This window comes from Equus przewalskii, chromosome 7 (genome assembly GCF_037783145.1).
Source record: "Equus przewalskii isolate Varuska chromosome 7, EquPr2, whole genome shotgun sequence".
In the NCBI taxonomy this organism is placed as follows: domain Eukaryota; kingdom Metazoa; phylum Chordata; class Mammalia; order Perissodactyla; family Equidae; genus Equus; species Equus przewalskii.
In genome coordinates this window covers 93,677,687-93,688,712 of record NC_091837.1, presented here as the reverse complement: position 1 = coordinate 93,688,712, position 11,026 = coordinate 93,677,687, and the positions used below count along the sequence as shown (strand labels likewise).

At 50.2% G+C, this 11,026-nt stretch overlaps 1 protein-coding gene across 2 annotated transcripts in view; it reads right to left on the bottom strand.

The window, feature by feature from the left end:
* Positions 1-8,273, bottom strand: part of SALL3 (spalt like transcription factor 3) — a 19,621-nt gene extending 11,348 nt beyond the window's left edge. For both annotated transcript variants that reach the window (XM_070627925.1, XM_070627926.1), the window contains exon 1: positions 8,105-8,273. In XM_070627925.1, coding sequence (XP_070484026.1) covers positions 8,105-8,186 — 82 coding nt within the window. In that variant the 5' untranslated portion in view covers positions 8,187-8,273. The remainder of the gene's footprint in view (positions 1-8,104) is intronic.
* Between the last annotated feature and the right edge of the window lie 2,753 nt (positions 8,274-11,026).

Genomic DNA, 11,026 nt, shown 5'->3' with positions numbered 1-11,026 from the left:
GCCTGTTTTATAGGGACACAGCTCCTTAGGAGGAGGAGCCACTGTACTCAGGTGCAGAGGGAAAGCACTGATTCCTGAAGGTTCCGAAGAGAGTGAGGGAAATAAAATAAGTTGTTATAACTTGCTTCGATAGCTCTTCTCATTACAATGATCACATGGATAGTGTTAAGAGTGTATATGTGCCAATCTGGCAGCATTTAAAAAAAAAATGATTTCTATAACAAGAAAACCCATATAGGGAAAATCTGACTGCAGCTTACAATTTTATCACATAACTTCTAAAGCCCTTTAATCCTGCCATTGTTTTAAACCAATATTACGTCAGATCCAAATGTATTCAACTATCTTTTAATTAAATTTGCACTCTAAACTGGGCTTTGTGTTCTAAAAATAGAAGTTAGTACACTCATTAGATGATACGTCTTAAAATTTTTATTTCAAGGTAAAACCATGTAACAACAGTACAAGTTCGAGAAATTTATTTCCAATGCAACTGGAAATTTTTTCTTTCTTAAGGGAGGAATCGAAATACAAGCATTGTAAACGTTATTACTAATGTCAAAGAAATGTTTCTTTTTGCATACTGACTGTTCAATGACTAAGAGACCTCAAACTAAGAGGCAAAGGGCTGAAGCAGGAATCTGCAGTGCATTAGGGTTATATTACAAGGGAAGAAAGATGTCAACCAATTCACCAGTGATAGAACTTAACCCAGATCCTTCCCTTCTCAGTTAACAGGAATATTTGGTCAAGGTTACTTTGTACAAGTCCCATTTGGATCTGCTGTGCTCATGCACCAACGGGAGGAAGAAGTTCTGGAATAACTCAGCTTTGCCAATGTCAAATATGTACCAGCCCAAGCCTTCAAGTCGGGCATGTGCACTTAATGCTGATCTGTTTTCCTGAATGCAGTCAGGAGGAGGGTAAAGAACAGAGGCTGAAAAATAAAGCTATTTCAGTGTAAGAGGAAATGCATAATTACTTTACAGCTATCCCCACACTTGCTATTTATACTTAAGAGTTTCAGGGTTTCTAACTCTATCACTGTTCAAACATTCTTGAGCAAGTTCTATATGTTTCTCAGTGCTACACAAGAGGGGAAATGGGTCCCACGGCCTTTTAGAGAAAGCTTCTAACAAAAGGACAGCTTCAATGATAGTCTTAAAAATACATGGGGTTTTTTTTCTTCTCACTAATAAAACACACAGAAAATGTTTAACAAAGATGTTCCTATTCTTAGGATAAATTCTTTCAGTGTGAAAGGAGCCCCCCCAAACTGTTTCACTGTTCTCTCAGCGTTCATTCCTGGTCTGTTATATAATATACGTGTATCATGTTTTCACTGTCTGTAAAAGCATATTATGCTCTGCGAAAGAGCGAAATGTCAGGAGACGGGCAGAATGTTTACATGCATCGTGAGCTTTTTCAAGCCACAGTGAAAAGCACTGTTGCAATATAGATAAGAATACTTGAGACATAATGCTTTCTTTAAAAATTTCACACTACAGTTCTTGGCAAGGCTGTTATATTTTCTCTTTCAGGAGTACAGTGCCTTGTAAATAAGCTCACCAATCACAAAGATGAAGTAGTAAATTAGTGTTTTATAATTTTATCAACCTCAAAAGCTCACCTTTATTCTGCTACACTTTTGCTACATATTTTTAATTCCTCACAAGTAACAAAAGGAGAAGCAAACTTGTTCAGTATGGGAAAAGGGATGTTAACTTCTCCACTTTAATTAGTAACTTTAAAAGCCACGTGGGTCTTTAGGAAAAGAAAACGTACTTTCTCCTTGGCCTTTTACCATCCCTTAAAAATCTAGAAAGCATTTTTCAAGTTTTCCTAAATTGTTAGGAGACACTTATTTTCTTGCAAATTAATTCTTTTTAACTCCTTATGATAGCTTTGAATCCCATAAAGAAAGATGAATTATCACATACTGAGCCCAAGCTGTGAAACAGGAGGAGACAAATAGAGACCCCTACTGTGTTTAACAATGTAGAAGAAATTCCAGACGCAATAGAAAAATTGTGTCCTTTTCCCCAGCCCTCCACGCTTGTGAGCACGGAGCTGAACGGTGGAGGGCACTCTTGGTATGCTGAACGCCAGCACTGACCCCACACTTGCTTTCGTCAGCTCAGTTGCCCACATCTCAAATTTGTTAAGTAGCGACCACCTGTGGCACAGTCACCAAATGTCTTCTGTTTAAAACATTTGCAGTTTTTAATCTGTGTGGTGGAGCACCAGGGAGGGAAACACTGTTTCCTTTATGGACATATGCAGATGGAAAGCAGCCACAACACTCACGCTTGTTTTAACTATCTGCCTCGACGCTGTATCAAATAATAAGATGTTTGTCACACTTCAAGGTTGCACAATAGTTCTTTCATTTAGATGTTATGCTGTAATCACACTTACGATGAATACACATATATCACTATCCACGCCTAACAAAAACCACACAACCTGAAGTATGTCAGCCGATGCAAACAATTTCAATCAAAATTCGGTGAGGAGTGAAAACAAGGTTTGTGCAGGGTCACTTTTGGTTACGAGGCATATGGTTCAAACTTAGACTTGATAAGTGAAATTAAATGTGCTATTTCATGACATGACTATGTGAAAATGCCTACGCTTACTACCCCATCACCAGTCATTTTTCAAATCCACTGTGCATAAAAATAAACAAATAAGCAAAACCACTTAGACGTATAAACACCTGGGTCCAAACAGCCCTCGAGAAGCATGAACTGCGTTGTGTCCAGGAACAAGGCTCTGATCAACCGTAACCGTCAGGATGCTTGCACTCGGGGTGAGGTTATTAAATCATTTCCATTATTCGTCATCACTTCACCGCACTGTTCCATTTCTACGGACAAACTTTACACATATGCAAAAAATCATCCTGGAAAAGCCAGTGCCCCGGGTGGTTGAAGCCAGTGGCTCTGCATGCATTCAAGTCATACAATCGAATTATCAAATAGTGCTGTGAGGAGGTCACCCTCGAAAAGACGCCCGGGAACGCAGACGAATTAAGACAAAGTGCCACGGCACCTGCAGGGTTAATTAAACAGTTCAAGATGTAACAGCCGCACAAAAGGAAACCATGCTCGCTTCTTCAAGAACTATAAACACTTGTGCCGAACTAGATGGGCATCTGATAAGCCGTGCAGCACGGAGCAGACCCGCGGGTCTCCAGTTAACACTCAGATTCAGTGTTAACACTTAATAGAACAGTGTTGAGTCCTGTTGCCAAGGTCAACAGCACAGAATCACTAATTGTATTATGAGCTTGACATCTAGTGGCCACCCCTGGCAGGGCAAAGCAGGCAAAGGTTAAGTCAGCAAGGCTTGTCAACGCGCTCCTAACCACCCACCTTCAGAGACAGCGGTCAGAAGCTGCCAGCACTCTGCACCTCCTCACAGACCTCAGACAACAGAGCTCCACGCTGTGCTGGCCAGAAGCTTCCTGGGGACCCGGGGGGTAGGGACCCTGGATGGTAAGCATAACTAATCTGGGGGTGACTGGAGAAGACAGGCCATGGAGGATACGGTTGAGACGCCATGCTGGCATCGTCAGGTCCCTGTGGTGGACAGCGGTGCGGCCTCGAGAGCTCTTCCCTTTAATTAACAAACAAATCAAACCTCATCTCTAACAGAAATAGAGCCCATTACACTATTTTATTATTTCAATTAATATTTTATTCTTTGTGTAACATGACTTGCCGTATTGGTTTGCTTGCAAATTGCACAGTTAACTGCATTTTAAACCATGAAGGTGTTTAAATTACAAGAGAAAAACCTAAGGATAGGTCATTTTTAAAATATAAAGGTTTATTTAAAGTAATATTAAAACATTCAATTTCTACATAGATTTTATTTATGTCTGACTTTATATGAAATGTGAAGCAACTTAACATACGCTGTAATTACAAACCCGTCCCCCAGTAGTGGAATTAGCTCTCATCTTCGGGGAACTAAGATATGTTGGTCTTACTCTGGCAACGAGTCAAGAAATCATGTGGGAAAATAAAAAGTTACGAAACAAAACAAACCTTCCTCTTCTCTTCTAACTATTATTCAAAAATTATCCTTGAAACTATTTTGCAGCATCGACTGTAGTGCATAACCTCATTAGCAGTTAAGAAGATTTTTGTTTTACTTCAATAAGCCCATCCCAATACTTACATTAAAGAATGCTAAATTCCAACCGACGTCAGCACACAGAAAGGAAACTTGGGTTTCACCTTTGCTGAATTCCCCCCAGGAGAAAATGTTCTTAGAGCCACCTTGAGATGAATGGTAAAGCCTCTTAGAGATCGCAGCTGAAAATGAAATCTGACCCACTTTTGCCATCATCTTGTACACAAAAAATAATCAGCTTGCTAAGTAATTCCTGCTGTGGGTCCATACCTTCCTTCTTTTTCTGGCCTTGAACAGATCTAAAAATATCAGATTATGCATACGTTGCAGAAGTTTAAAACGTACATAAAAATGTTACATGATCAGCTCCTTCTCTGTGATGTGGGAATTAACTGGCATGCTTTTTGTTGACCACCGACTTAGGCATTTTTAAATAGGTTAAGTTCTTTAAATGTTATTTTTAAAATAACTGTTTGCAAGTTCTTTGCCTTTTTTCCCCTCACTCAGTTACTTACTTTTCACCTTTCACATTTCAGAGAAAACAGTCTGCCTACGAATGTTAGAAAGTGGCTTCTGCATTGTTTCCTTTTGGAATGCTGAATTGTAAATGTGTGTAGTGTGTGCTGGGGGACCAACCAAGGCAAACCATGCATATACAGATAAAAGAAAAAAGATCTCCTCACCAAGGGCTGGTGGCCTTCTTTCCCTTAATTTAAACACAGTCTGTGAATACCACTGGTAAATTCTTAAATCAAAAGCTCACCACATTTAAAAGGATTTTTAAGATAGCCATATAACTGTAAGTTAGCAGAAAATAAAAACACACTTTGAAGCAATTAGTGCTAACAAACAAAATACAGGGTGGCAAATTTTTTTAAATTATAATATTCTTTTGTTCTTCCTTAAATACATATTTTCCTTCTAAGGACCATAAAATACATCTTTATTAAGCCGTATTTTATATGATAAAGGACAGCAATGTTACACCTTTTAAAGTTCTTAGTAGGAGTATAAGGGTTGTTCTGTCATTAGAAGTTTTAATTAATTTTTCTTAGAACAACAATATTCAGCTGGCTCAAAGGATTTCATTAATGGTGGCATACGTTTAATTGCCTCCTAAAGCTGCATCCCACTTATTTCTAAATTTTCAGAAGCAGGAATGAAATAATTTGCAATTTTAAAAGACAGTTCTAAATAGGAACTCTTAAGTCACCCTTACAGTCTTACGACAGGATAATTTTAGAACTTTACGTAAATCATTAATACTTTTTATCATTCTAAATATGTCATCATATTTCATTTCTGCCATAAGGTCTGGATAGCACTGAAGCTATTTTTGGATAGCTATCTTTTCATTGCTTGCCTAAAAACCAGAGCCAAAAAATAGTCATATTTCTTTTCTTTTTACTGTAAATTATTGTGACTGTGCATCTTTGCCCCCCCATATTATACTAAAAATTTTGCATATAATTTGTTTTTCATGGCATTATCAATAGTCTTCAATTTTACTGCATGCATCTACTGCTTTAATTAATGTCACACTCAAAGTGATAAAGGAATTATTTACTGCATTTCTAAAACACTGTAAACTAACTTAGCTCACTTATAACTTCATGCATGGCCTGTTTATTTCCACTGCATTTAACAAAACTAAAATTTTGAGACTATCTGATTCATGTTGGAGTAATTTAGTTTTCATGACCATTTATCTTTAAAAAAATATTTTACTTAGTTATCTTACTAATGATGGTCAGTACGACAGAGTAATATATACATGAGCATTCCTTGAGTGCACAGAGAACAGAGTATCTTTTATGCTCCATGAACAGTCAGCTTCAGAATAATTAAATCAGAAAGAACCATTTTTTAAATAGTTTGCCTGAACTACCCTTAAAACAATCGAGGAAACACACTACTCCACCAAAGCTGAGCCCCAGACAGGCTATTTTTGGCCTGTTGCAAAACACGATCAGGAACTGTGGCAACATCTCGATTCCAACCCAGAATGATGGTGAAAAACAGGCTCGACAAAAACTTGAATCCTGCAGCGGGCAGAAAACCTGAATATGTTTCACCTCTAAATAAATTCAGTCACAACGAGGAGAATTCAAAGGACAACTTGTAAATAATTTACTCCATCTTGGGTTTTCAAATATAGGCTCTACATCCCTTAACATGTTAACACTCCTGGGTTCACCATGCTCACATTTCTGAATCGAAATTAAAAATGAATAGCAAGGCCTCAGCTTGTTAATTGTTAAATACAAGGGGTTTTACTCTATTAATTAAAATATGCTTTAATAAAAGGAGACATTGCACATTTTGATAACGACCCTACAAAGCTGAGAAGTATTTACATTGTTGCATTTTGGGGCGGCTGTGAAAGCCGATTTTAAGCTATTCAGGAGCCACAATAATAAAGCTTTAAAATTCCTCACTGGGATGCAATGTACTTCTTTTGAAGGAAAGACTGTCTTTCTCATTCGGCAGAAATAAATCCATTCATTTGATCATGTAGTCATTGAGGGCGATACAAAACAAACCAAGTGTGAGAAATTCTATGTGATGAAGTAAACAAAACAAAAAAAAAATCCATTTCCATGACAAAAAGATTCTTTGTCCTTAATCTACCCACCATATGCAAGCGTTTCTTTTTAGCATATCTCCTGTTCGAATCTCGGGTGACCAGCCTGCACAGATAAGGCTGCCTTACCTCCCCGGCGACAAAAAGACCCGGCCGAGTTTCCGAATTTTACTTAATTCATTAATTCCCAGCCGTGCTGCGAGCACTTTCCCCTCTCCGCCCCAGCGTGGACGCACATCTGCTTTGTCAAACTTTACACACCGAGCGATAAACGCTCACACGCCCTTCACTTCGTGCGGTCTACTTCCCGCAGCAAAAGTAGGCGCATCTGCCTCTAACAACTCCGAAAAGGTGAATCGAAGGGGGTGGCCGGCCTAGGTTTTCAGGAAACCGCCGCTCGGTGTCCGAGGAGCGCGGGGCCGCCCAGGGTCGCCCGCGCCCCGCCGTCGCGCCGCCCCCCCCGCACCCCGGGCGCCGCGCGGCCTCGGTCCCCACTTCCCGGGCCCGCAGCGCGGCGGCGGCCCGGCCGCCCTAACTTTCGCCGCTCCTACCTTCGCTCCGGACCGGGAGGAACTTCCTACGGCGCCCGCGGCGCGGCCAAGAACAGGAAAGGCCCCAGCGGACTTGCAGCCGCCAGAAACGTGCTGGGGTCCTACCGCGTGCAAGGACCACCCCCCAACGCGGCGGCCAGCTTACCCCAGGGTTAATTCCCAAGGCGGCCATTAGGAAGGCCAGGCGACAGTGACTTCCGACTCGCTTCGGCACGGGATCCCCGGTTTGTCAGCGCGCCCGGACTTCGCGGGCTTCGCGGCCCTCGGGGCACACGGGGCGGCGGCGGGCCCTCCGGGGTGGGGGGCAGGCCGGGGGCCCCGCTCGGAGCGCGAACCGCCCGGGGCGCCCGGCACCGAACAAAGCTGCCTGGGCGGCGACCTCCTCGGCCCGCGTCCAGCGGTAGGTGAGTCCTGGACGCGTCCCCGCCGCTGCGCCCGCCCGGGGGACGCTGCGGTCACCGAGACCGGCCCCAGCGTGCGGGAGCAAGGAGCTCGGGGGGCGGCGCGGACCCTCCCGCCCCCGCCCAGCCCCGCGCGCCGACCTCCGCTGGGCCGCGCCGGCTCCGAGCTGTCCCCGAGCCGCGGCGCCTCCGCGCGCAGGTCCAACTCCGAGCCGCCAAGCCAAGTTTACTTCGCCCGCAACTCTCCGCGCCGCGCGCCCCGGCGGAGGACGGGTCCCCGCGGCCGGCCTGCCTGGGGCCGGGCGCCGCGCAGCGGACACGGGCTCCGGGAACCAGAGAACTTTCCCCCGGTCCGCGGCGCGCGGCCGCCCCGCCGCCCGGCCTCCCCGAGACCCCTGGCCACCCCGAGGTCCGCGGGCCCTCACCGTGCTCGGGAGCCCCGTCCGGGGGCGGCAGCTCCTCGTCCGACTTGAGGTGCTGGGGCTTGGCCTGCTTGCGCCGAGACATGCTGCTAGCGGGGCAGCGGCATCAGCGGGGCGGCCGGCGGGGACGGCGCGGGGCGGCCGGGCGGGCGCGGGGCGCGGGGCGCGGGCGGCGGCGGCGGCGGCTGCGCGGGCCGCGCATGGGGCCGAGCAATTAGGCTGGTGAATAATGCATGGCCATTAGCAGAGGGCCGCGCCGATTGGCCGGCCTCCAGCGGACTCCGGCGGCCTATGCAAATGAGGCCGCGCTCGCAATTAGCGGCCGCGCGGGCGAGGAGGGGCCGGCGCCTGCGGGACCGGGGCGCGCGCGGCCCGGCGCCGCCTCACATCGCGGGCTCCGCGCTCCGGCGCCCAGGTGCGGCTCGCGGGCCCGGAGCGGCCGCCCTGCCCCGGGCGCAGGAGCAAACTTTGGCGGCGTCCGCGCGGCGCCGTCTCCGCCGGCGCGCCGAGCTCGCCGCTTTATAGAGAGTCTGCGCCGCCGCCCGCGCCCCGCGCCCGCCCCCCCGCCGCCGCCCGGCCGCCCCTCCCGGAGCGAGCGGCCGCGGGCAGGGCTCCGGCCCGCGCCTTTGTCTCGCCGGGCCGCTCGGGCGCCGCGCCTCCTGCGCTCCGGGCGCGGAGACTCGCCGGCCGCCTTCGCTCCTCGGCGGCGGGTCGCGGCGCCGCTCGGCGCGCCGGCCCAGCTCGGGCTCAGGTGCCCCCTCGCTCCGGACCTGCTCGCAGGCTCGTGTCCCCTCCGCGGCTCCCCCGGCGGCCGGCCCGGCTCGGAGGCTCGCGGCCGGAGCGGAGCGGAGTGCGCACGCCGGGGTGGCGGGACTTCGGCAAGACCAACTTTCCGGTTCGGAAGCGGCGCGGGCCGCGCGGCTCCTCCCCTCCTCTCCCCTCGCCTCCCCCTCCCCTCCCCGCCCCTCCACCCCCCCCTCCCCGCCCCCCCCGGGCCCCTCCGACTCCGGAGCGTCCGCCCCGCCCGCCGCCGCTGCCGCCACCGGGGCTGCCTCGGCCGCTCGCCCGCCCGCCGGGCCTCCCGCCGCCAGTGGCTCTTAAATCCGGGGGAAGGGAGGGGACGGCCAGGCCCCGGTGTCCCCCCAAGTTCCCTCTCCCGACGGGTGCAGTGTCGGGCGCCTGTGGACTGGGCAGGGGCGCGGGGTCCCCGAGGCCGCGCGACGGAAAGTTCCAAGTCCCCAAAAGTCCCGCGGGCGGCCCACCGCGTTCTAGGACTTTCGGGAGTGACGTGGGGGGCGGGGGAGAGGTCGCGCACGTCTCGACCGGCTCCGCACCCTCGGCGGGCGCGGCGCGTTCCCCGCACACGCACCCACCCCTCGCCGGCGGTCACGCGCCCGCGCGCACCCGCAGCCGCGCCCGCGCCCACCCCCGCGCACTCATTCCCGCGCGTGTCCTTCGTCCCTGAGCACCCGCCGTGACATGCCCCAGGCCGCGTCGCTGCCGCGCCCGCGCCCCTCGCCCCTCGCCCCAGTGTGTCGTTTTTAATTTCCTAAATTTCTTATTTTTGTCCTCACAAGTGGCCCTGTCTGGTTTGAAGCTTTGGCACAGATGGCCTCCCGGCGCTTCCCCCAGCGTCGAGCCCCGGGGGGAAGCGGGCGGTGACCCGCCGGCCCTGGGCACCCGCAGGGCTGCGAGCTCCTCTCTTGGCTGGGGGTGGGGCTCTGGCCCGCTGGGTAGCCCCCCACCCTCGGGACGGACCCGGACCTTGCGTCGCTCGCCCGGCTCTCCGCTGGCTGCTTTTCCATTCTAGAATCTTCCCGCTTCCCAGCCCGGGTTCTCCCTCCCGCCGCTAATTGTGTAAGTTTAGCGAAGCAACAGCTTCGGGCTCCGGGAGAATCTCGCAGAGGAAGGAAGCGCACAGGTTCGCCTCGTCTCCGCTCAGCCCCCCGCCACTTTTGCCAAGAAAACAAAAATCCCTTAAGGTTGGTTTTTGTTTTGCTTTTTGGTGGTGGGCATATTCATTTACGCGATTTTGCTTTTGAAAAGAAAAATGACAAAGAGATTCGAAATCTAGAGTTGCCCTCCACGGTGGCGCTTTTATAGCTAAGCTATGCGGGGAAATACCTTCCTATCGCCATTATGCTGTGAACTTTTGCAAATGCTGCGAGCATCTTGGGGACGCTCTTGCATCCGGCGCAGAGGCGAAAAGTTGGCGGCCGGGGCTCTGGGGCGAGCGGGGCCAGGAACTTTCCTGGGAAAAGAGGGGCGACGAGAAGCGGGGCGGGGGAGGAAGGGAAGGGTGTGGGCGGGGGAGGCGGCTGTAGCGTGTGGAAGCTTCTTGCAGAATTTACAGGACCAACGAGATCAGTTTGTGGAAGTTGCGGAGCCCAGCGGAAAGGTGGTTGTCGGTGACTCTTTCTAGAAGAGAGAGACGCAGAAGGCTTGTCGGTGGGTCGGCCCCTGGCGGAAGGGGCCCTGCCTTTTGTGACCTGGTTAATTCTCTCTTTTTTCCTTCTTTTTTTATTAATCGACACTTCGGGGAGAAGCAGCAAGTGGCGGTCCCTGCGGCGTCCGAAGCTTTTCAGAGGAAGCCCGAGCCCGGCTCCCCCGCAGCCCCTTGGTCCCCGTGGCGCCGACTCCTCCTCTTTGGGCCACTTTGCGCTCGACAACTGACCCCCACCGTTGTTGTTGCTAAGGCCATTGTCCGCCTCCCCCTGCTCCCCACCCACCCTCTGTTCAACTCACTGGCACGATTTCCCTAGGTCTTTCCGGGACTTCCAAATGCAACTGATTAATTTCGTCGACTTGCTTTGCATTTTCTCCGAGGTATGGTCGTGGGGAGGATATTTTAAGTCCCTCCAGTGAGGGCGAATCTGCACCCCCGGCCTTGTATCTCTAAGGAGCAAGCTTTCAGGCTGCAAAGGT